The following is a 27,815-nucleotide window of genomic DNA, read 5'->3' as shown; positions in this document are numbered from 1 at the left end:
GGTTTCTCAAATAGGGTCAAGTGCTTAGATGTTTGATATTGAATGAATTGAATAATAAATAGATCATTGTGAATCGATGAATATCGGGCTATTCCAGTTGAAATCCATACACCCCATGGAAGACGTGCATCTTAATTAATCTCCCACACATAAATTTCAAATGGGGTTACCTGAATGGGTGACTCTATTTGCAACCTAAACTCCTTGTGTGGGAGAATAAGATCATGTTTTATATAGGGGGAGTAAGGATTTCAACTGGAATAGTGCATTATACTGATGGATTATAAGATCTATGATTTGATGGAAGATATTTTGTAATGTCATCAATATGCCACACTCCCCCACCCATTCTGTGACATACATGTCAAATACAGTGTGGAAGTCAAAAGGTATATAATATGCAGCACATGCCTGTACTTTTATTTGACTGTTCTGTTCTGTTACACAGCTTGAAAATGTTTTACAGGACGTGGAATTCATTGTGAATGCTCTGAAGGTTTCACTATCCATTTCTTTATTTGAATGTTCAGTTACACTGCTTACAGTACGTGGAATTCATTGGGAATGTTCAGAAGGTATACTGCTACTGTTCAGCCGGCATGCAGGCTTGACCTAACATTTGAACATGAAAATTACAGCCAATGTTCAGACCCAATATATCGGCATCAAAAGGCTGCTTTGCATGATTCTTATTATCATTGTTGATATTTCATATGAATGCTAGAGTTATGCACTATGGGCAAGTGGAAGAAGTCGACCTAATATTTGAACACAAGACTTCCTCCAATTCAATTGTTGTTCCCCAATTTAACATTAACTCTGGTAAGAGATTGTTTCAGGTAAGAGCAGCAAATCTGTGGAATAGTTCTGTTGATGTTGACACTCGCAATAATTATATTTCCTTGAGCCCAATTGAATTTAAATCAAGAGCTCTCACAAACCCCACTGTTCATTGATTTTCACTTTTATATAATTTTTTCATGATTCTTGTTATTTAAGAAATAAAGGGTAATGCATGATCCTTTACACAAAAATAATGTGTCGAGGCAGTAAAACGTAAATAATGGGTGAGGCGCAGCCGAACCCATTATTTAAACGTTTTACTGCCGAGGACACATTATTTATGCGTAAAGGATAATACTGCACCCTTTATTTCTATTATTTTGTGGTAATAGTTCTTTATAATGGTTTTGTATGTTTTCTTGTAATATTGTGTAATATTTAATTAAATTACACCCTGTATGTCACAGGGCCTCCAAGAATAACAGTGCTCTTACACTGAAGGAGCTACCCTGTATAAAGTAAGTTGGAAATAAATAAATAAAATAAAATCAGACCTAACATATGTTAATGTATGTTATATTGTATTTAGCATGCAATAAACCGTATGAGAGAATTTTTGAAATTAAAAGTGGCTGTGCATCCTGGAAGAGGAAAGCCTACTTTGCTGACACATTTGAATACAGCGTGAATGCTAGACTTATGCACGATGGCAAGTGAAAGAAGTCAACCTAATATTTGAACATAAGAATGCAGCCAATGATCAGACCCAACATGTGTGTTATTGTTTTGAACATGCAATAAACCCTATCTAGCATTTATTGAAATTTGAAGTGGCTGTGTATCCTGGAAGAGGAAACCCTACTTTGCTGACACATTTGAATACAATAGAGTTATGCACGATGGGGCAAGTGGAAGAAGTCGACCTAATATTTGAACATTAGAATGTGTATGTTATTGTATTTGACATGCAATAAACCCTATGAGAGAATTTTTGAAATTAAAAGTGCAGCTGGCTGTGCATCCTGGAAGAGGAAAGCCTACTTTGCTGACACATTTGAATACAATGTGAATGGTAAAATTTCATTTGTAATGCAAAACTGTCTCCATGTGGTGTCGACTGCAGACAACAAGTTTCAAATTATTAAAAATTCAGCAATTTTCAGAATTGTACATTTTCATGACCATATTTGGAATCAGTATTAAAAATGCATCAAAATGAGTACAAACAAGCCTAGTATTGTTTTAGTGATTCTTGAGATAGCTCTTGATATTTTGAGGCTCAAAATGTGGCTCTTTATGTTGAAGCCTATATGGCCAGAACGTACAGCATTAAAAAACGGACAGATCTCTTTAATTTTTTTTTTTTTTGCCCCGTTTGTATACTGTAAAAGTGGACATTTTTGCACTACATTTATTTTAACACGTTTTGCGTTCCAAGCAACTACCACAAATATAACAATGTGCAAATAAAGTCTGCACAAAAAGTAAATATTTGTATGACGAATCCGATATGTTATGGTATCATGCGAAATAAGCCATCCAATATTATCATTATTAGGTTTTCTTAACTCCTAATAACCCTGAAAACATAATAATGAACAAAATTGGACAAATGGGGTATCAAAATGCGCGTAAATAAATCATCCTTCTTTTTATGTTAAAATATTGTGAAAACAATTATTAGTTCTGAATCTATAGGCGTATTTATAACAGCTGAGTTACTTTTTGTGCAGACTTTAGATTCCTTTAGTGTATAGGTCAATGTAAGGAAAGCTAGAATCGCAAATTTAAAAACAAGTAAAATAGTTCGGTATTGGCAAAGTGTGAAAATTTAATTGCACAAAAATGTCCACTTTCACAGTATTGAAAGAGCATGAGAATCCAGGAAATGGAAAACCCACTTTAGTCACACATTTGCATTCAATATTCATCTCTTTCACACATTATACCTGATACTATTACGAGGTGTATTTGTACTGCTCTAAAAAAGGTGACGAATTTGATCAATTTTTGCTGTATTGTAATCTTCAATTTGCAAATTTGGCTATACCAGTTGAAATCCATACACCTGGAACATGTGACCTTAATCTCCCACACAAGGGGTGTTGATTTGAAATGGAGTCACCCATTCAGGTAACCCCATTTGAAATTTATACTCCCTGTGTGGAAGATTAAGGTCATGTCTTCCGTAGGGGATGTGTGGATTTCAACTGGTATAGCGCAATACTGGAAAGATATCATCGTTGGGCAGGAAAAACCTATGTGCTTGTGGCCCCCGAACATGTTTAAAACAAAACTGCCAACAGGTTACATAAGCAGTTTTGCTTTAGACATGTTCAGGGGCCAATGACAGGAGGTTTTTCCTGCCATTGATGCACTCGGCAAAGGATATTTATATTCATAACATGTAATGTTATTGTGAAATTTGTCAAATTCTTGTTGGAAACTTGATCATATTTTCTTTATCAGCATACAAAGCATATAAGCTGCCAAGAGAAAATCTTAAGGAAATAAACAAATCGTGTGTCCCATTCAGTAGGCTACTTGTACTCCATAACAAAAGGCACTGTATTGCGATTTTATATTTATTCCAAAATATTTTTACCTTGATGCATCTTCAAGCACTAAATACATAGATGCTGGGTTTGTCCTCCGCAATTCCTTCCCACAATACATTATGCATAGGAGATGGATTACCACCCCGAAATTTCTGTACAAGCTAACTTCCAGTAGGGAAACCCAGGATCCACATACCAAGGGTTTAGGACAGGGGCATAGCTAAGATTTATTTTTTGTGGATGGATTTTGAAAAAGTGGATTTTTCCCCCAAAGTGGGCCTTTTTCAAAAATTTCGGACTTTTTTGACCAAGAAAGCATAAGAATGTAAATATTTCACTCGCTGCACTTGTAGATTGATATATTTGGACCTTTTTGGACTGAAAGAAAAAAGCATTAAAAATGGTGTGTGTTTACACCCCACAACGCTCATAAACAGGGGAATGAAAGTTTCTCTTTTCAGCTGATTTCCTCTTTTTTGGTTGCCAAAATTTATTTGTTTTCTTTTATTTGCAGCCCATATTTGGCATTTTTACCCCGATTTAAAGCTATTTTTCACAGTTTTTAGTCATTTTCCTTGTTTTTGGTCTGTGGCCTCTCACACCCCTGGTAAAGTGGACCTTATTGGCCTTTGGCAATGGGATGGTCGCTGCCCTCCAGTGGCTATGCCCCTGGTTTACGACCAGAAGGGACCGGAGAAGGCCCTATCTGCAATAGCTGCCCCATACATATTTTGATAATCTCTCTATTCAATATTGTAAACATCTAAAATATGACACCTGGCAGCTATTGAAGGGAGGGTTTTTGTGCCCTAAATCCTACCACTGATGTGCAAATGGAAAGATTGGAAAACCCACTTTCCAATACGAAATCTCGTTCTTTACCCAGTCCATGTTTTTCCATTGTGGAGATCATTATATTGTATTACTGTGACTGAGATATGATGTTGTGATGTGATCACTATTTGGACATTCCAGTTGAAATCCATACACCCCCCTATGGGAGACATGACCTTGATCTTCCACACAGGGAGTGTGAATTTCAAATGGAATTGCCTGAATAGATGACTCCATTTGAAATCTACACCCCCTGTGTGGAATATTAAGGGCGTGTCTTCTACAGGGGGTGTATGGGTTTTAACTGGAATAGCCTATTTTGTATGCCTTTCTAGAAAGCATTGGGTTTTTGTGAAACATGAAGCCTACATTCTGCTCATATTTGTATGTATTCTATGTATATTCTTGACTTCCATTGAAGGAAAAAGTCATTTTCTGTCTGAGCATACAAAGAGTGTAAGGTACAAAGGCAAAGTCTCCTCTCTTTACTTGCTCAATACAATATCCATTTCCTGACTTACGTTAAGGCAGGTTGAAGGTTTGAGCTGAATAAAGCTGACACACAAGAGGAATGGTATTGGTTCTATAAAGAAGATCCCAAGGCTTGATGTAAGGGGTGTCATTTCCGCCTGATGTGAATGATTTTTCTCGGGAGGGGGAAAACGCCCGCGCCCAAAACTTTCGTTTTTTATATATTATTGGCCTAAACTCAAGAACTGCAAAACTTTTGGAAATATAAAAGTGATTATTGGCTTCCTTGACTTATTTCCAATAAGATCAATGTATTAATATCAACAACTACGCCGCAGTTAAGTGGCTAAAACTTGAAAACAATATGGCTCATGCTATCTTAAAAATACATTTCGTAGCATTGCCGTATAACCTTTAAAATGCATTTTTGTACAATGGAATTGCAGTGTGTGAATCCTGGCTATGGAAAACTCACTTTCCTGACATATTTGAATGCAATATTAATCTCATTGTATAAACATTGCACGTTGATTTTGTTGCACTGCTGTATTATTATTGTTTTGAAATTAATTTTGATAAGATGACATAATTTCCTTTTGAATATAAGAAGATATACACTTCCCACAATACACGTACACTTCCCACGTACACTTCCCACAATGCACTGCATCTGATTTGTTATCCAGTACAACCTGGTTCGATAGTGACGAAAGGTATAGGCCTACCCGATGAACAAACCACATCCAGATCTTGTAAATTATCTGGATGTAGGCTAATGTTTCTGATGATTACAAAATTTATTTTCAAACTCTTTTCTCAATCTGTTACAAAATGTCTGTAAAGATGATATAAAGGAGTATTTCGTGATTCTATCATCCTCTTTTTATGACATTTGTCAGTAGATATCCACGAAAACAGCTTATTCCCAAATTTTCAGCTGATTCCGATTTTGCGTTTGCGAGTTATGCATGATTGTGTATTACACTGCTCCATTACACTGCTCCATGATAGACAATGTGTTGTAATTTCGTTCTGGTATACCAGAACGAAATTCAAATTTCACCATGATCTTATAGCTAAACAAATTCATCTGCAAGAATTTTTTTGTACATAAACATTATGTAGCCAGAGGTTTCCAGTGATATAATGATCTCAACTTTTTTTGATAAAAGTGTGGGATGATGCTGTGGATCACGAAATGCCCTTTTACGCATTAACCCCTGTTTTGACCAAGTCTTGCATCAACAATATGGTAATAATGAAATACAGTTTTGTTGAATTATGAAAGAGTCAGTCACCTCATCACTCGACAAAACTGTGACGGAAACTTAACATCAAATATCATTAGCCTAATCTTCATGTGCCCTGTTTATTAACTTCAATTTATCATGCCAAGTACACTCAAAATTACAAGGATTTAAAATTAAATCCTTAAGGATTGTAATTAGGGACCAATCAATTTTAGATTTAAGATTAACCTTATAGATTTGAATTTTAAATTTTAAAGATTTAATTTTAAATCTGTAGGATTTAATTTTAAATCTGTATGATTTAATTTTAAATCTAATAATTAATTAGTCCCTAATCACAATCCTTTTGGATTTATTTTAAATCCTTGAAATTTAGAGTGTAAATTATAATGTACTTGTTTACTCATAAATATCGCAAATTTCACCAGTCAAATTCAAGGACATGATACTGTAAAATTCGTTATGAAAACGTAGATAACAGGTATAAGCTAGGCCTAATAGTAATATATATATTGACCCTATAGGCCTATATAAAGTTTCTTACACCGTGTGTTTATTATGAAATGCATTGAATGTACTTTGTGAACGTCATCTTTTATGCATGCTAATCAGAATATGTGTTTGAAGCGAGAATCTTGAGTTACTTAGTTGTCGCATTTCGTTTTGCTCTAGTATTGTTTGAGTTATATCCCAACAGACATTGTGAATAATTTATCAGCAGTGTCGATGTCGTTGTACTTTTACTTGTGTGGTTATATATATATATATATATATATATATATATATGGCCTTGTTTGATGTCAAATAGCCTACTCTGTTCGCTATTGTAATCACACTGTTGACTAAGGCTAGCTTCAGACTCCGCATTGTACGTACAATATTGTATGTACAATACTTTTCGTGACGTCAAAAAGTATTACACGTGCAATAAATATACGTGCCACGACTAGTTGAATCAGATTAAATCCCGCGCTATAACCCTGACGGTTCATTGTTTGCTAAATCCAAGCGAGGACACCAGAAAATCTATGCAAGATAAATTTCTACTGCTGCTGATGAAAAATCCTAGAGTGCGTTTTGAGGTTTTTTCTGCACTTTACCAGTAGGCCTAATAAATTCATAAAGAAATAAAAATCAAATAAAGATTTAGGGCGAATGCTTTTACTCACTGCTCATCTGATCCACTTTCCCAGGAAACTAAATACCGATGCTGCTTAGTTTTTCCCTGACTTTCCAGACATAATTATGAGTAAACATCAAATTTAATGTTTACAAAACAATCAAATATATATACATTCGTTTGCATTTTGTACATAAATATTAATATTAATAATGTACAAACATTAAAAAAGGGGGGGCCTAAGAGTATGTCTATCTTTAATCATATACTAATTCCGCCATGCCCAAACATATTTTATATATATGAAATCGTGTAATGGCACCCAAATTCCAATAAAAAATAAAAACAAATTTGTTATCAAATACACTAGGCCTATACATTGTATTACAGGAATTTAATAGATGGTGTATTTTAATAAATAAATAGATTAACACGGGTAATGGGCGATAAAGATTTACCACAGAGCCAGTGGACAAAGAAATTAATTACAATTAAAACAAATTAAATGAGAAAATGAAAGCAAGGACATTTGGTGTTCAAAGTATTGTTTTAGAATGCGAAGGAGTCCTAAATGTTATCCTGGCCCAGGACACCGATTAATGTAAATTCGACCCATAGTTATTTTCCCGGGGGGCACTTCCATAGTGGATACGCATCATGTGCCTCGGGAATGACCCCCTTTTTTGTACCCAATGTTTTTTGTGTTATGGTCCTACCTATTACCCAATGACCCCCTTTAAAAAATCCATGTACTCAATGACCCCCTTTTTCTATTTCCTGCTATACCCAATGACCCCCCCTTTTAATTCCCAAATTTAGGTGGTATTTGTGTTCTCCTCCAGAAATAATGAGATTATTTTCACATTTCCAAGGTGGCCAAGTTGTTTTTACGCAGTTTGGCACTTATTTATGTGTACTTAATGATACTCTTTTGGCAATCCTGTACTCAATGACTCCCATTTTACTTTTTGTTACCCCAATGACCATCCTTTTTCAAAGTTTCATACCGAATGACCCCATTTTTATTCAGGTTGTGTACTGAATGACCCCATATTTTGTAATTGTACATTTGACCTGAATGCCCCCTACTTTTAACATGGCCGAGGCACATCCCTGCCATTTCAGATAGGGAGTGCCCCCCCCGGGGTTATTTTATCTACTTTTGCCAGCATTCAACCTGTTTTCAATGTGATTTGTGCCTATTTTTGACACAATTCCGAAATCTGACGTATCAATGTTGTATCGTCCACAAACTATGATCCGAGACTATTTCATTTGACACGGTTGTATGGATTTCAAAAGATCGGTCCTATAATAGATATAGATTAGAGAATTACAGCAAGAGGCTTTGAGGATGCCGTAATCCTCTTGACAATCAACCAATCAGAGAGACATATTTCAGAATCATGTTCGTAGTTGAAACTCTTTCAACTCTGAAATATATATTTCAAGTAATCTCGTTTCACATTAACACGTTTATGGATGTATTGGGATGATCATAAGTAGGTCTATAACATACACCATCATAACATGCCTCAACGATATCAACATGTAAAAAGTTGTTGCAAATTCATAACACAACGTGTTATAATGTATAATGTTATATGCCAAAACTTTAAAAAACAATAAAAATGTCAGTATCAATCAAATCAAAACCAGAATAAATGCATAGGCCTACAAATATTACTTAAGAAACTGACTAAATCAATATATGACTAAATGTCAGTATAAATGAATCGCTAAATCAATTAATCAATCAGTTATCAATAAATAAATAAATAAATAAATAAATAAATAAATAAACAAATAAATAAAATAAACAAATAGGCCTAAATAAATAAATCTATAGATAAATAAATAAGAAATGAATGTGCCATTTATATTATTATTACAATTTTAATATTATTAATATCGTTAGTATTAATAGGCATTTTAATATTAATATCAATCAATCAACCAATCAATCAATAAATAAATAAACAAATAAATAAATAAACAAATAGGCCTAAATAAATAAATCTATAAATAAATAAATAAGAACTGAATGCGCCATTTATATTATTATTACAATTTTAATATTATTAATATCGTTAGTATTAATAGGCCTTTTAATATTAATATCAATCAATCAACCAATCAATCAATAAATAAATAAACAAATAAATAAATAAACAAATAGGCCTAAATAAATAAATCTATAAATAAATAAATAAGAACTGAATGCGCCATTTATATTATTATTACAATTTTAATATTATTAATATCGTTAGTATTAATAGGCCTTTTAATATTAAGTACAGTTGAATACAAAAAGACATAAAAAGATGTTCATCATTCCGTGCACGAACACTCACTAAATTTACCACTCTTAGAAATTTGGCAACTACGTATCAATTAAGCAACCAACGATTGTAGCACAATATATATTTTCCCGGTACATACTATTTATTGCACGTGCAATACTTTTTGACGTCACGAAAAGTATTGTACATACAATATTGTACGTACAATATGGAGTCTGAAGCGCGCTTAAGAGCGCATCCTAACCTACCGAGGTTGTTTCTCAATTTTCAATACAAAAATGTATAGAATAAAACACATCCACAGGCAGCGATATTTGCTATCAAAGCGAAGTATAGGAACCTCATAGTCCGAGGCAATGTTCGTTATTGCCTGGCATTATTGATTGAAGGTTTTAATATACGCAATATAATTTATTAATAATCGATTTATTTTGTAATCATGCAATATATAAAGTATAATGCAAACGCCTTTCTTCCAGAACGACTCATGAGATTGTGCGTTCGAATCCTGGTAGAATCTTTCTTAAAATCTTTTTGTCAAGAAGAAGTAAATCAAGCGTAAGGAAGCGTTCTTGTTTTGCATTAAGCCATCAGTTATCATGAGTCTGAATTCGTTCTCAAATATCTAACCAACACGATCTCTTATGCATTTGAAATCACCTTACAGTCCCTCTCAACAGGTGCCACATTACCACATAATACTTGCAATTTATTCACAACACACACAGACCTAGATTTTATACGAACCCCTAATTATATTATAGGTCGTCGCTACGGTAGATTTTCAATTAATAAACTACATCTATCGCTTCAGACATTCACTAGCTTTCTGAAGATGATAATTTGATATGGAAATTATAACGAATACGGTAACCAATTTAATAAGATAGGAAGAAGGCGTTATATGAAAGTCAGTTGAATCAGAGAAATATGACGCACTATACATTACGTTTCACTACCTGGAGAGAATTGATCAAAAATTGAATTCCCTCCTGAGGTTCGTATCTATCAATGAGTTGACCAGATCACAAGGGTGTCATTATAGCTAGAGGCAGTATATAACACAAATGGGTCAATGATTTACATAAAAATGACCTTGTGTGGTATTTGGTTCCCAGGAAGTGAGTTTTGGGGGAGGAGTCGGCGACCTTCACGTGGTCTCCCCTGTTAACTCGCTAAAACGAGAACGAACGTCGACAATGAGTCAAGGAAGAAAGCGACATATCGCTAGTCAACGCAGTGTTACCCAGGAGCAGCGCCGTGACCCTGAGCCCTGCTTCGCGTCCTTCTCAGGACGGACAGCTACTGCTGTCGAAGGTTACGGTGTAACGACGTTGCAACTGAACGTAGAAGGCCTCACCTCTGCCAAGATGAACATCATTGAGCAGCTGGCAGTCAACAACAAAGCCATTGTGATCCTTCTCCAAGAAACACACCGTGAAACCAATGAAAAGCTAACTCTACCTAACTTCTCACTGGCAGGCTACATCCCAAGCAAACACCATGGACTAGCAACCTTCATCAGCCAAGACACAGATGACTGGTCTCTTGAGGCCCAGTCCTCACCCGACTCTGATACTGAATGGATCGCAGTGAAAGTGCTTGGCATCAACATCATCAATGTGTACAAACCACCTCCAGTACGCCTGACCAACACATCTCTACCTTATTATCCAGCACCATGTGTATACGCAGGAGACTTTAACTGCCAGCACACTGACTGGGGCTACTCTCGCTGCAATAGTGATGGGACTTGCCTCGCGGAATGGGCTTCTACCAACAACCTGACCCTCTTGTTCAATCCTAAGGAACCTGACAGCTTCTTCTCAGGACGGTGGAATACTGGCACCAACCCAGACCTGGCTTTTGCTGAACCCAGCCAAGGAAACCAACTCCCTGTGCGTAAAATCCTGGACAAGTTCCCAAGATCTCAGCACCGACCATCTCTGATAACCCAACCTGCTCTGGTGTCTCCAACAGCTAGCAAACCAGTAAAGCGGTGGAACTTCCGGAAAGCAAAGTGGGACAAGTTCTCTGCCGAGGTCGACCAGCGTGTTACCAAACTACCACCACCAGAGAGTGATGATATTAACACCACATACTCAGCCTACTGTAACTTGCTCATAGATGCAGCCAAGTTGTCGATCCCAAGGGGATACCAGAAGAGCTACATCCCATGCTGGGACGATGAGTGCCAAGCTCTGTATGAAGACTTTACCTCGGCTCCATCGAAGGAAGAATCTGACTCCTGCGCTTCCACTCTCCTCACAAGACTGGATGAGAAACGCAAAGAACGCTGGATCGAGACTGTGGAATCAATCGACTTCACCTACTCAAGCAGAAGGGCCTGGCAAACTGTCAACCGCCTGACAGGCAGATCAACACCAAATGCCGGAAAGTGTCCAGTAACTGCGAACGCCATCGCCAGCGTACTTGTGAACAACGGCCGCTTCACCAACCCTGACCGTGATCACTCCAGGCGGGTCAAGAAGGAAGTGTCCAATCTTTGGAAGATGCCATCCACCTCCGATCTCTGCAGCGATTACACCATGCAGGAAGTAGAAGATGCTTTGAAACTACTCAAAGCAGGTAAGGCACCTGGACCAGACAGTATCCACCCAGAATTCCTCCATCATGCTGGCTCTGCTGCAACCAACTGGCTATGCAAGTTCCTGTCATCCTGTATGAAACGATGCAAGATACCAAAGATTTGGCGCAAGGCAACTGTCATCGCACTGCCCAAACCTAATAAGCCAAAGGATGACCCTAAGAGCTACCGTCCAATCTCTCTTCTCTGCATCCCCTACAAGCTACTGGAGCGCCTGATCCATAGCCGTATCAACCCGATTGTAGACCCACAGCTTCCTCACGAGCAGGCCGGTTTTCGTCGGGGCAGATCAACAGTGGACCAGGTCACCCTCCTCACCCAAGACATCGAAGACAGCTTTGAAGGGAACCAGAAGACTGGTGCTGTATTTGTAGATCTGACAGCAGCATACGACACCGTTTGGCATAGAGGCCTGATATGCAAACTCCTCAAGCTCATACCAGACAGACGGATGGTGTCCTTCATCGTGCAGCTAATCTCGAACCGCAACTTCATTCTTAAGACCAGCGACGGCCAAGCTAGTAGACCACGCAGTCTGAGGAACGGTGTGCCACAGGGCTCCGTCCTAGCACCCTCTTATTCAACATCTACATCCATGACCTGCCCAATACCATTGCTAAGAAGTATGGATACGCAGATGACCTGGCAATCCTGAAGTCGAGCAACTCTTGGGACACAATTGAGAGAGCGCTCAGCCTAGATATGGATACCCTAGATACTTACCTCTACCAATGGCGGCTCAAGCTGAGTGTTGCTAAGACTGTCTCCTCTGCCTTCCATCTCAACAACAGGGAAGCCAACCGAGAACTCAATGTAACCATCAAGTCAAAGCGACTGAACTTTGAGGCTTGCCCCACATACCTAGGAGTGAAACTGGACAGAGCCCTCACCTACCGGCAGCACTTGGTTAATCTAAGGGACAAGGTCACAGCAAGATGCGCATTGATTCGTCACCTAGCCGGCACCAGCTGGGGAGCAAGCGCCAAGACCCTCAGAACATCAACCCTGGCCTTGGTATACGCACCAGCAGAATACTGTGCACCAGTATGGAGCAGGAGCCACCACACCCACCAGGTAGACACTGGTCTAAATGAAGCAATGCGCACTGTGTCAGGATGTCTGCGACCAACTCCAACCGAACAGCTTCCGGTTTTAGCAGGAATCCCTCCGCCGGACATCAGAAGGAAAGCAGCCTCCGTAGCTATAGCACTCCGATCTGAAGAACCAGGACACCTCCTTCATGACACCCTGTCAAGAGCTAGGAACAGTGAGGGGGAAAGCAGGAGATTGGTATCCAGGAAGCCGTTTGCTCAGCAAGCAATAGTCTTGATGAAGACGACACAGCCAAACCAGACAGCCAAGGACTGGACAGCTAAGGCATGGAAAGACCAATGGCTTCATTCTTCCTCACCACTCCAGCGCTTTGTCACAGACCCAACAGACACCATCCCAGGCTTCAATCTACCCAGGTCTGCTTGGACAAAATTAAACCGCCTGAGAAGTGGAGTTGGACGCTTCAATGCCAACCTGTTCCAATGGGGCTTAAAGGAAAGCCCAGCTTGCGAGTGCGGTAGTGAGGAACAAACAGCCGACCACATCATCTCATCCTGTCACCTCCATAGACCACCGAATGGTATCTCCGGCCTGATTGAAGTCGATGAAGCCACCAGGGACTGGTTGATGCGTACTGGGCTTGAAATTTAATGAAATTTATGTTTTGGCTTTTATATCTTGTTTCTTCCTGACATACGCAAGAAGAAGAAGAAGTTTTGCCTGAGGCAATGTGTGGTTAATTGTTGATCCCTCAATACAACAAGAGTTATTACCGTCGATTTGGTTTAAAAAGGAGATGAGACATGATCAAATCTCTTCAGGCAACATAACGTAATGACCTGTCTGTATCTAACGACATTGTGATTGGTATTTTGTGTAGCACCAATCCTTACTGATAATGCATAGGCCCTAATTTATAAGTAAGAAAAGTAGGTTACAGACATTACAGTACTCGTTTTCGATAATTTTGAGTCCGCAACAAGTGTTTTGTTTTGGGATGGGTTTTTTAAACAATGGGTCATATATTGGAATGTGTAAAACTTCATATTCGTATCACAATGTGTAGACACATTCTTCATGGAAAAGGTAAAACTGGTACATGTAGAAAATATTTCAAGGGTTGAGAAGCAGAAATCTTTAACTCAATTTTTCGCCATTTTAAGATTTTGGTACCAAAATAATAACCAACACCAACAGATTCTTGAAACCATCAAGCTTTAATCGAATCAAACTTCATATCGCAGCACAATTCTTCTTAGCCACATCCCAACAGAGCATACGGTATTGCAGTTAGCCAGAAAGCCTCAACTCTGAGTTGACATTTCTTGAGTTTAAGGGCGTACTACACCCATATATTGGTTTGATTAGTCTAAAAAATATTTTTCATTTATAGATAGGCGATATGACCATGGATCATGTGAAATAAAAAAAATAAAATAAATAAAATAAAAAAAAAAGGTGCTTTTAAACCATTGTATAGTAAGTCATTTTAGCCCTATATATTTTTTGTTTACATGTATCCTAGTAACTCAGATGCGTGTTTCATAACAAACCATAATTTATTCTTTTCAACATGTTCAAGTAGGGTACATGAATAGAATACATTAAATCCTTTGTTATACCATCTATAGAAATGTACTCACTGATTATAACACTGAATAAATTAAATAGGCCTAATCTCTTCCACATAGACAATTTAATACTACACCATGTATTTATCTTCTATAATGTGGTGTTAGGAAAAGAGATTAAAAAAGGCTATAAGGTCATCAAAGGTCACGTTATAGGTCAATTGGTTCAGGTCAAATTCAGGCATCAATTTTGAATACATGTGATAGTCTGTGATATCATACATGTCATAATGAGGCATCAATTTTGATATTTTGTCTGTTACTGGATATATAATGGAAATGTATGAGGTGGATATACTAAAATACCTTGGGATGTAAATGGTGAGTACAATTTAGATTGCCTAGTTGAGGTGGATTGGGCAAATAAATATAAAATAGTTACCAAAATCACAAAAATGAAGCTTACGGAAAACTACCTAATATGGTGGTATAGGTGACAAAAAATACAATTTTTTCAACATTGCTGTAGTGTGGTTGTGGTAACCTGTTACCTATGGCTTAATTAAGTTTCAGTGAAATAGTGTCGCAAGTTCAAAATACAAAATATAGCTCAACATTGAAAATAGAAGCATTTTAACCGGTTCGTTTTTGATAGTTGTGGAGCACCAAGTTCATGAAGTCATAAAAGAAATCAGGGACCACTTATTCCCATTTTACATATCAACATTATTTCCCTAATGTGTTAGCAACACATATCCAAAATTTTAACGAAATCCGTTGATAGTAAGCTTTCCAAAATGAAGTGAATTTAAAACATCAGTGATGTACCACCTTTTGGCTTATATCATTAGAAGCATGTGCGCTTCATTGATACTGATGCCACCAATTGAACGAGAAGATTTGCCTCTTCATTTTGCATACCACTTTGTCCAATTTCTTTTTCTCATTTCTTCACAAAATGCAAAAAAAATGCAATGGGTGTAGTACCCCCTTAAGGGTCTGTAGCTTTACTCTCAACCATCGATTTATTCTGCGTTAAGCAGTATGCAGACTTTTTATTAGACGTACAGGTACAATATTGTATGTAACATATCTACGTTATTTAATCTATTGGCATTCTATTTCCAGTAATGTTTAAGTTCTAACGAATGTTTGATGACGTAAAATCGATAATATATTTCTACCAGATATTATACGTAACATATTATCGATTTTACGTCATCAAACATTCGTTAGAACTTAAACATTACTGGAAATAGAATGGCAATAGATTAAATAACGTAGATATGTTACATACAATATTGTACGTCTAAATACTCGGAGTCTGCATATACTGCTTAATTCAGTGGATGGACCAAGGTCACGATACGACGATCATCGCTCAATAAAATAAAAAAAGTGCAGGCGATCATAAAGCTTGAAATATTTGTTTAAAAAAACTGAAAATGATGTTTACTGTCGATTCATATTTTTGACATTTGAAAACAAATGTATTATGTATAATGTTGTTAATACAAATGTAAGCAATATATAATTAGAGTTTTAACCAAAGTTGTTCAGCGCTAAATCAGAGCGCTAAATATGCATGGTTTAACGCTTCTCTTAATGTCCGTATTCATAGCAAAGCTTTTTTTAAATTCTCTGTGCTTGGGACTCATGGAGAGAGAAAAGATTTTAGTAACGAATATTAATAGATTATATCAAACAATGTAATATGATTGTATAATATGAATAGAAAATGAACACAGGCTGTTTTAGTATTATCTCTTAAATTGGCCGATTGAAATATGTCAATCTTATAACGATTGATGATAGGAATCAATCTAAATAGATTGAAAAATAGATTGAAATGTGTTTTTTTTTTTTTTCACTCTAACCCTCTTTGTAGACTGATTTCACTAAAATCAAGTGTTACTCCTAATGTACTGCCAAATGACATGTGTTGCATATGTTTGGAATGAGATTTCATTTTGTTTTAGAGTGAGCATTTTCAATCTTTTTTCAACTGGAAAGGACTTGACCCTAATTTGGGACGGCTAAAGATTGAAAAACAATGAAAATCAATCCTTTCTACTATACTGAAAATTCAATCGATTCAAAGATTTGCCCCTAACTTTAATCGCTAAAAGACTGAGAATCACTCCTTTTGATTGAAAAAAAAACCAGTTTGAAAATTCAAATCACCCTACTGAATATGCAGTCGAAAACGATTTGTCCCTAATTCGGGACGGCGAGATTGAAAATTCAATCTTTTTGATTGAATATTCAATCGGGCAATTAAAGAGAAACAATATTGCAAACCACATATCCTGTTTCAAACTGACATATGTGTGTATCGTTATTGGTGATTATTGATCATGTTGATCTAGTTTAAATATATGACTCTCGAACCAAATGTAATGTGAGCACCAAATGAGTAAAAACTGTTTTAGTCATCAACGATATGAGTAATGTCTTATTGCAAACTGACATAATTATGTGTGTATCGTTATTTGGTATAGTTTAAATATAGTTGATATTGGTATCATTACTGGCATGATATTATGACAATAACAGCTGAACAGTATTGACCATGACTGCATAAATTGTCATCACTGTGCAATGGATATTAGGCCAAATAAAAAATAAACATGTTTCACGTCCCCTCCCGCTTCCTTTTTGGAGGTTTCTTCAATATTATTTTTTATTTTTTGAAATTCAGTTATAACTTTTCATAATATATGTCTAGGAAGTAGAGATGCATTATACAGCCTTGCTAATATACAAGAAACATTTTTGGAAGGTTTTGAGATAATTAGAGGGGGCCTACATGTACCTCTCAGAACAACAAATAAAAAGAGGCCTCCTCCTGTTTCCAGGCATTATTGTGTATGCTAAAACAGCTCTAATTATGGGTATTTACACCGATTTTGAGATAAAAAATAAAAAGCCCCCTCCTCCTCCTTTTTTTTTTCAAAAATCCGGACGTGAAACATGTTTTTTATTTTACTTGGCCTTACTCTATAGTAGCATAAGAAATATAAACCAGGAATCTCGGCAAGGAATTTTGTAAGAATCTGATTAAATGCTGTTGTTGCGTATGGTTCATGCCCTATTATACCTGTGAATTATATAATGTTACCAATTTAATGAATTACCAATGCGAGTATATTAAGTAAATATAAACAGTGATGCATTAAAATATTTAACCCATCAACCACTAAGACTTGGCGCAAATAGTTTATCAAAGGATAAAGAAAAAAAAACAGTAAATTTTAATAATTTCTATTACATTTGTCAATCAAAATTGGGAAAACAGAGCCAGTGCATTAAAAGGTTTACAAGTTTAAATAAGAATGGTTAAATAAGTAAACGAAATGTAGATTCTTAGTCCGCTGTTTCCGAGATATTATTTCTGCTGTATTTCATGCCATTATTTTAGTCCCCTTTGTTACGTTAATGCCGAGTGCGTTTTAAGACTTGCGTAGAACAAGAAGGAGTCGTTGCTATTAATACACGTATATTTATTATAGATTCCAAAAATGTGAATTTACGGTAAATTAATAGAGGAAATAATACAATGTAAAGATATAATCTAAAGATAGATATATGAATCTTTTATAGGTAACAGAAAATCTGTTAAGCATTAAATCAAATTTTGAAAAAATAAATGTAGATATTTATATGGTCAATTCCAGCCAAAGCGGGCCAAAATTCTCTCTGGGGGCCATTTTGAAAATGTTTTCCTTTTCAATTCTAGACTTATCAAATGAGACGATCATGTCTAGTGAATCATCAGGTGGAAGTGCCATCGGATTGAAAAATAACTTTTCTTGCTAGACCAAATAAAGTGTTAAATGCGCATATGCATGTTACCCACGAATTCAAGCATTTTTCACCTGTTGTACGCCATAAAATTTCACTTTCTTTAATATCTTTCAATATTTTATGTGTGACTCATATACACTAGAAATCGGTGAAGACTTTGAACGTAAAATAGAATTTTATTACATATATCTATACAGAAATATTTTGGTTATTACAAATTTTAAGAAAGAACCAGGTGTACAGTTAAGATTGTGTCAATTCTTCGAACTCTTTCCAAAGTGGCTGTCATTTAACATTACTGTATTATTTCGAAAGATTAGAATAAATGCTTTATATAAATATAAAGTTAGATTTTGTATCTCGTCGCAGGATGAGGATCTCGGATGGATTCGTGGGTAACAGCGTCTGAAAATAGCAATTCCTATTAAGTTTTTTTAATAAAATAAAAATACTTTTCCGTATGTCAATAATTCAGGCTGCAATGGCACTAAAATGAATTTTAATCAAAATACAGACTACATGGAATATTTAGAATGGATCATTATGGCATTTTGGGTATAAAAATTTTGAGAATAATAAAGTTGCCGAATTCAAATAGACAGAGCAAACAGTTTTATATTATTATTTTAGTAAAATCATTCCATATTTTCATGCAGCAATATTCTATTAACTCGTGTTTGACAGTTCCTATGAACTAAAACACTATCAATACATTGTTAACTATAATTTAAGTAGGGATTCGTGGGTAACCAAAATGTTCGTGGGTAACACATATTTGAAGGTATGTATTGGTAAGCGGCAAAATAGAAAATATTACAGAAGGTTGGAAACCACCATGCGGTTATTCCTCCATTGTGTTTCAATGATTCCCGTTTCTCTAACCAATTGCATTTACCCAAAAAATGGTAATTTAGGATAATCAATCAAAACTTCATGATGCAGCTTCAATATTCACTTAACATTTTTCAGAACGATCATTTTATTTTTGATACGCGGGTAACAAAATTATTAGCCAAATTGACTTAATGGCCTCTAGAGTCCACAAACTTAGGTGGAATTCAATCGTTTTACATATGATGAGAGATCATGCAAACGTCTTTCTAACGGTAATAATTTCATTTTGATTGAAGGACATTCAATGACATATATGGTGCTTTATCTTTGAATTCGTGGGTAACGCCAATTCATTTAAGCTATCATAACTTGTCCCCTGGTATGACTTGCTAGTAAAGGCCTATATGCACAAAGAGACCACATTGGACGTGACATGATATGCTCCATCAATAACGTGATTTCCTTTATTAATGACATTTTAAAGTGGAAAGTTAACATAGAGAGAATTTTGTCCCGCTTTCGCTGGAATTGACCATATACGCTTTATGCCGTAAACAGCCTCAAAGCGCTTTAGATTTATTCCGACGTCATTAGAATATGTCGGAACCACGTTTGCTGCCTACAAATGGCGCAGGGTTCATTAGTACAACGACTGTGACCACCCCTAACAGCTTCCCATTGTACCTGGGTGGGGTTAGGCAATGGAGGTTAAGCGCCTTGCCAAAGGGCGCAACACGGCGGTGGGACGGGGATTCGAACCACGCACGTCGAGCAAGCTATCAGATTATGAGTCCAAGACCGTAACATACTGAGCCACCGTGAATCATCACAGCTATCCTATTGACATTTGTTTTGTCACTCTTATGATTGGTCATGTGATTTTTGAGTATGTCGAAAATGTTCTTTCCCATTTTATGATACGCGTTTTCTTTTGACTCTCTGCTATTATCAGATCCATCTATTTCTTCATACTTTACTGGTTTCAGTTTATTTCACCTTACAAAGTAAAGCAAAGTCATATGGTAGGAGACCAAACAGAGCAGAGCTCGTCCATTTTTTGGCCACCCTTTACAATATTAAGTAAACATTCAGGACGAAACACACTGGTGTAACTTATGAGCAAATATATAAATAGCCAAGCTTCAAAAAATGACGGGACTTCTTGGCGATACTTTTATGATGAATGTGCCTTTCCAATTGAAATCCGTTCACCCCTATGGAAGACCAGAGAAGATGAGAAAGACATCTTCTCTGTGAAGATATTACCTTAATTGCCCACACAATGGTGTAGAATTCAAATTGGGTCACCTATTCAGGTATAAACCCCATTTGAATTCACACTCCCTGTGTGGAAGATTAAGGTTATGTCTTCCACAGGGGTGTATGGATTTCAACTGGAATAGCGCCATGTAGTTGAAGATACGCGTAATTCAGGAAGCCTTTGATATTAATACAGAAGGCAAGGTATTATGTTATACTGGCTATGTAATATTATCCTATACGATGCTGCAATAATAGTGTGATTTTCTTGACGCTACTGAATCTTCTGTAACACCTGTTTCATATCGTAGTTATCTTTAACTCCATGAGAACTACCTGCTGATTGGCCAAAATGAATAGTGTGTCTAGCTTTGAACCAATCAAGGAGGGTATTAATGAGATTATTTGCAAATGCAAGTTTGAACATAAATAGTTTAAAGCCTAGTCATAATTGGCAATTAAAATGAGCATTTCAAGTTATCAAGCAATCAGAAATGCTGTTAGATGACCAGTAATATGCAGGGGGTTAATAGTACATCCTTGACACAATAACTCTGTGGCAAAAGCTCACAAACATGCATTTTTTGATATATGTTTAGACATGGTTAATTACCGATTTTACTGTTTCAGTGTTCAATATTCTCCGATTTCTATGACGTCAAGCAAGTGAGTTTGGACATCGTAAAGAGGTTAAGGTAATTTAATAGACGCTTGTTATCCACTGAACCTAACGGATAGTTCAAATGTTTTCGCAAATTCCGTTTCAATGGAGCACCGTGTGCTGGTAAGCTTACGCTATTCTAAGATTGCAACTACGAGTACCAGTGCATAAAAGACAATAGAAAACGTGCATGTTGCATACAAGGGTACGCACACGTACATCTAAACACCATCTCCATACAAACTCTCACCGACAGTACACACACACCCCACCCCGCTCACAACCCAACTTATCACGGAACCTCAAAGAAGCAAATTCCAGGAGCACCAAGTCATGGTAAACGTACGCTATTACTCACTTTGAATGCATAAAATGTATGCAATATAAAAGACGCGATGGACTAATGTTGTACATACGTACAAATGCTACCACTACACCCTTACGCACAAACAAATACACACACCCACGCACCCCAACGAAGTACATATACAAGCAATCGATCGTGAAAACCAACCAAAGCGTTACAAACAAACAAAACATAAAACCAACTGTCCATTTATGAATTTATGAATTATGAAAGAGATACGCAAAATGTCACTTTTCGAAATTAATTACCGTCTGTAATTACGAATATTCCACTTGGCTACACTCGAGTGGTTTATTCTCCATTGATTTATTCAATACAATATAGGTCTAGGTAGATATTTTCCATAGCAACGAGTCACTGATAAGACTGGCACATTTAAATCATGAAATCTCATATCTGCGCGGAAATCCAGTGCAGTCAACAGCGAAAAAAATAATAAATTAAAATATATCAGAATGTTTTGTTCTTAAGGGATCTAAAATGAGCGTTTATTGCGTTTCGACAGTATTTTTGTGGGACATGAGAGCACCTCAGACCTATCGAATTGCATTCTGAATACGAAGCATGTCTTTCTGATATCAAATAATTTTCATTTTTGAAAATCACAATATAATACAAATTTTATAACAAATTATAAAAATTTGATATTTTTCATATTTTTGATATATAACAGTCCTCGAAGTAAATTATATAAATCTAATGACATATTCTAAAAGTGTATGTAGCAGGAAAAGCCGATTGTCAATTGAAAATTTTGACCTTTCATATTGAAGATATGGATTTTTTTCCCAAAAGACCTAATTTTTTTGGTGTTTTGGGAAAAAATCCATATCTTCAATACGAAAGGTCAAAATTTTCAATTGATCGTCGGCTTTTCATCCCACCTACATACACTTTAAGTATAAATCATCAGATTTATAAAGTTTACTTCAAGTACTGTTAAATATCAAAATATCAATTTTAATGATTTGCCATAAAATGTGTATTAAATTGCGAATTTCAAAAATCAAAATTATTTGATATCAGAATGACATTCTTCGTATTCAGAATGCAATTCGATATGTCTGATGTGCTCTAATGTCCCACAATAAATACTGTCCAAACGTTCATACCCCAGCCCTTAACATCGTATTGGAGTCGTTCTTGAAAAGTACAACCCAATGAATGCAAAGTTCCAACAAGCCTACGCTACACTCCCACCTTGTCTCGTCTTTCTCGTTTGTAATCTTGTCCCATAATTTCTTGCTTTAAGGGGTACCAATTCTTTTCGAGCTTTGCATGTAATTATTCATTTCTCTTTTATTGTACTTGTACAAAAACATGGTGAAATAAATGAAACTGATGCAGTAGATCGTCTTTGAATTCAATGATAGATGTCATTTCAGTTGTTATGGCAAAGTCTGTAGTACAGCAGCGTGTAATGCATTATAAATTGACCTTTAGCGTATCCTCTTGAAATCACCTGCTATATGTCCGACCAGTAGAGATGTATTACAGCAAACAGGTAGCCTCAAATGCTAGCTTGCTGCTTATGCTTGTTGGTTTTATTGTTTATATATATATATATATATATGTTTGAATTTATCGTATTTTATTTTGACCTGGTTATTATCAATACAGGTTTGACACAACATAGTATTATAGGCTGTCTGTTTCAGTTGTATACCCAACATTGATGTATCAACGAAACGGTCTAATTTTTGTGTAAATTATCAATACGATTTTCTTACGTCATAAGTTACAATATTGTTAATGTTAACGTTTAATACGTGAATTGTCAGAGCAGTTTTGAAGAATATAGATACTTCATCAAAATTGATCCAAGCGCAAAAAAGCCTATAATATTGCATTTTTTTATTAATAATAGTTTCATTTTATGTATTTCTGATGTTAGTAGAAAATGCTCTTATATGCCATTATGTAAAACGTGAGAATTGTCAATTACAACATGGAAAAGGCTTCATGCAAGTGGGAACCCTTCACTTTGGTCTGTAATACATTCCCATATGTTTGTATGATTTACTTATTGATATGTGCGCGTAATAAAATGTTACTGTGTTAATGGCCTCGAAATAATAGTATTTTGTTTCTATGTTACCACGCATTGTTAGTAATACATTGACTTAAGCACGCGGTATATATATATACGTACAAATATATATATGGTCGAATCCAACCAAAAGTGTCCACGGGCCAAAAATAAAACTCCGAAATAAAAATGTCTCCACAATTTTTTCCTTTTGCCCATTGATTGATGACATATTGGCCTTATAGGAACCAAAAGTGCCATTACTAATCTTGAAAAATAAATCCAGGACGTGTGATAGTAAATGTGATATCAAAACCCAATGTTACCTACGAATACCACTAGGATGCTTTCACTATCGCAATACTAATCAACCTAAAACAAATGGAATATTCCCATTAACGCTTTTTTCGTGTAATGTAGACCACAGGGTGTCAGGAAAATGCTAACTCAACCAGAAAATATTTGTTTTATTTTTATAACGCGATCAATATGATCTTAGTCAATTTATGCTAGTTTATTTTTGAAAATGAAGTTTAGGTCAGTTTCTGTATTTTATTTATCAAATGAGTATGAATCAATTTACACATTGTATAAGAACGAGTATGATATATGTTTTCAAGAATATTAGGAATTATACGCATACACCTAACGCTTTATACAATGAAAATGTGAAGAAACCCTGGTATTCGTAGGTAACATGAGCGATTTAACAATATCTATATTGAGTTTATAGGTTTAAATTTTGCTATTATGGTAATGAATTAATAAAATGGTAGTTTTTAGATCTCTTTCAGATGGTACGTCCAAATGAATAAATCCTATTACCTTAGATCAAAATTTTTTGATGCTTTTAGCAAGATTTTGACCACTTCATTTTGATATACAAGTAGTTAATCAGCAATTTTACATAATAAATAATTGTTGAATGAATCCGTATATGGGTAATAATAGTGTCCTGGGTACCGCTTAAAGTTTTTGACACTTAATTTCCATTGGTAGGGACACTTCATTACACATGTCATGTATTATGCTGTATTCGTAAGTAACATTTCAGTATTTGTAGGTAAGAATTAGACTTTTGGTGGATATCACAATCAAACCTTCATTTTATAAAGCACTTTGAATGTATTATTTTCTTTATGTGCATTTATTGATACTTTAGACCCTATCATGTATTAATAATGTCGGTTCACAGCGGTTGAAAGAGGATTGAAGTAAGAAACAAAGGCACTAAAGTGACTTTAATTTGCTTAATTGCACACAAATCGCTTAAAACCGTTATTGCAGACTTGTGAAGTCCATCTTGGAGTCAGTTACGTCCTGTGGCCTTTGGTTTGAGGGCAACTACAATTAGCTTTATACCAGGGTCCATCAATGTGTTGTCTAGATCATGAGACAATGAGAACAGTCGTTTTTTCCATGGTATTCGTAGGTAACCTTAGCGAAAACGTCAAAAGTTACCTTCGAATAAATCAATTTGGACACAAATTACTCAGAAACCAGAAGGTTGGTAAACATTTAAAATGAAGCACACATGACAGCTGACAAATCCAAGTATTTATCCCTTCTAATCTTCTTTGAATCTGATTTTTCTTTCAAATGAGCAGACCGTCGTCTATTTCAGTACATATTTTTCACCAATTAAGCCGTATTCAGTTTTGCATGGTGGGCATGTATGTGAATTCGCAACTTTCATTGACATATGATTTGATAGCAAACATACAGGCCTTCGTTATGTACCAATATGGGCATTGGCATGAATGGCGGTGTTTCACAATACTGTCATGATGTCAAAGTGTATACGTAGGTAACATTCGGTTACAGAAATTTACCTACAAATACTTGCTTTTATTATAGACATCTCAGAAATATTTAAACGCAGGTTATTGAAACTTGGTAGAAATAAAGAGTGTATTACCCTGCACCTATTGCTTAACTATTGTTTACTATTCTCTCACTTTGTGGAAATGGCACAGCTTTTAACATGTATTCGGAGGTAATGCATATTTTTTACCAAACCTACCTTTGTGCCATTTAGAATTTATGGCAGCTAAACACAATAATAAAGATGTCCGAATGCAATGCATTTCAGTATTGGACATATCAAAGCTTGTATCAATTGCGCATTTAGTAGTGATTTCCATTTTTTAAAGATAAATCTAGTGCTATGAAAAATTGTATTCGTAGGTAATGTAAAAAAATACCACTCAAAAAATTATCACAAAAAATTCATAATTATGTACAAATATGTGAAAAATTGAACAGGCAATCTTTGAATACACACCTTTCAGGAAATCAATTTAGATACAATCCAATGACTGCTTTTCATAACTGATTTAGATGTTTTTAAAAATACGTTAAGAAATATTTTGAAAAAATGGGTAAAATAGCATGTTTTGGGGTCTCTGTGTCTAAGTTTTTCACAGAAGGGGTCTTATTATATATGGCGCGAAGCGTATGATCAAGGCGAATAAACACAATACAAAAACGAATGCCAATTGATTAATACTTTTAAGTTATGGCCCTGAACATGCCGTGTACACTTTTCGTTGATTCGACCATATACGTGCGGTACTATGCGTGCACATATTGTTAGCTGAGGTATGTCATGCAAGTGCCATATGCTTACATTCTTAACGATATTGTCAGTACGTTACCTTAATTATTTCAGTTCGTACGGTTAATTTATGGGGTTTGCAAGTAATCAGTAAGGGCATTGGCGAAATCGATGTTTATTATTAAAAGCCGTATCATTCCTTCTCGTAAGTGATAGGAGCGTGTGTATGATCACTCTGCTGGTGATGTTATCGGTATGATTATGAGCATTGCGGAAATCTGGAGCTATGTTATAAAATACGTGGATTTTTGATGTATATAAGTTTGAGGCAGTAATTATTATTATTATTATTATTATTATTATAATTATTATTATTATTATCAGTAGAAGCAGCTGCTACTGCATCATTATTATTTAAACTATTAAATATTTTGCTGCACAACTTATAAGAATATTTCTTTGCCCAATTCAATTGATATCTATTTTATTTTGTTTATTAATTCAATTGCTTTATCGTGTTCTTATGCATCTTTTTGTTTTATATGCACTGCTTCGATTTGTTTATATATATTCTGTACTTTTGTTTAATGTTGTACATTATACTTAAGTTGTTGCTTTGGATGCATACTTTATATATATTGCAATCACTCACCATGATTTGACTCGAATAAGGACCTCTCCCTCCTCCGGCGTCGGCACATGTCTTTTCATGACCTTAATCCTATTTATCCCACCAAAAGCCGTCAACACAACAGCCCTCATCTCTTGAGGCTCAGGAAGGTGTTTCTCCTCAATTTCCCCAGGGGCCTGGTTCTCGGCCCCTGGCCCTGGGGTTGCCCCAGAGGTTGCGGATGACTGCTCCGTCGGCATGCTGGCCTTGGAATAAGAGTAATAGGTACTATATATCCGATACGCCGTCTTCCACAGTGATTAACAGGTCGCTAGTACTCCAGATAATCCAGGTTTTGATGCGCTACTATAGCATGTGTGCTATAGAGTAACACCGTTAAATGTACAGCACAATGCCTTTTCCTTATAAGGATATTCCAAGGGACTTTCCTTTACGAACCTCAATATGTTTTAATATATCTCCAGCAGCGCAAGATATTCCACAGATTGCAATGCAGATGACGGATAATATCGCTGCGAAACACGTTTTTTCCTTGCAAGGAAAAGGCACAAAACAGCTGCTTTCTTGCAGAATATATTTGTGCTTTCTTATAAATACCGACTAGCTCTATCCCAGGGTACGTGTGCACTCATACAGCAAGACAGCTGTTTATGGACACAACACAGTTCCTACGCTACCTATAATCCACTCTATACTACTGAACTCTGTGTACGCGGTTCTTCCTTACAAGGAAGAATCCAGGGACTAGTAGAGAGAAAACAGCTGCCGAGGTGAGTTGTGAACGGTGTCTTGTACGATGCTACCTGTGTGCGTTACGTTAGAACGTATTCCTGTATAAATCGCTAGTGGGAGCTGTACTGCTGTGCATATAATAAGTGGTTTTCAATGTAATAGTAGCTAAAAGCTCAAGCAGATGATGTGGGAGAGACTAGGGTTCTTAAGGTTAGTGTATATAACGTTATTTCATACAAGCGGTGGGTTTCTACGTTTAGGTTTGTTTTAAGATTGCAAACAGCATGTGCTGGAGGTTAAGGTTTTAAGGGAAGCGTGAATACAAATGTGGGAATTTGTACGGGAGACTAACAGTTACCCTTAGGATATAGCGGTAGTATTATCAC

The 27,815-nt window shown here is 36.0% G+C and overlaps 2 protein-coding genes across 2 annotated transcripts in view; one reads left to right on the top strand and one right to left on the bottom strand.

The window, feature by feature from the left end:
- LOC140146261 (synaptic vesicle membrane protein VAT-1 homolog-like) overlaps positions 1–27,584 on the bottom strand; it is a 122,958-nt gene extending 95,374 nt beyond the window's left edge. The window contains 1 exon segment of the mRNA XM_072168043.1: positions 26,719–27,584. Within this exon segment, the coding sequence (XP_072024144.1) occupies positions 26,719–26,936 (218 nt within the window). The 5' untranslated portion in view covers positions 26,937–27,584.
- LOC140146262 (protein O-linked-mannose beta-1,4-N-acetylglucosaminyltransferase 2-like) overlaps positions 1–27,815 on the top strand; it is a 120,718-nt gene that overhangs the window by 84,143 nt on the left and 8,760 nt on the right. The gene's annotated exons all lie outside the window — the stretch shown is intronic.

Source organism: Amphiura filiformis, chromosome 2 (assembly GCF_039555335.1).
Source record: "Amphiura filiformis chromosome 2, Afil_fr2py, whole genome shotgun sequence".
Lineage (NCBI taxonomy): Eukaryota > Metazoa > Echinodermata > Ophiuroidea > Amphilepidida > Amphiuridae > Amphiura > Amphiura filiformis.
The sequence above is the reverse complement of the archived record's forward strand: the minus strand, read 5'-3'. Positions and strand labels throughout refer to the sequence as shown.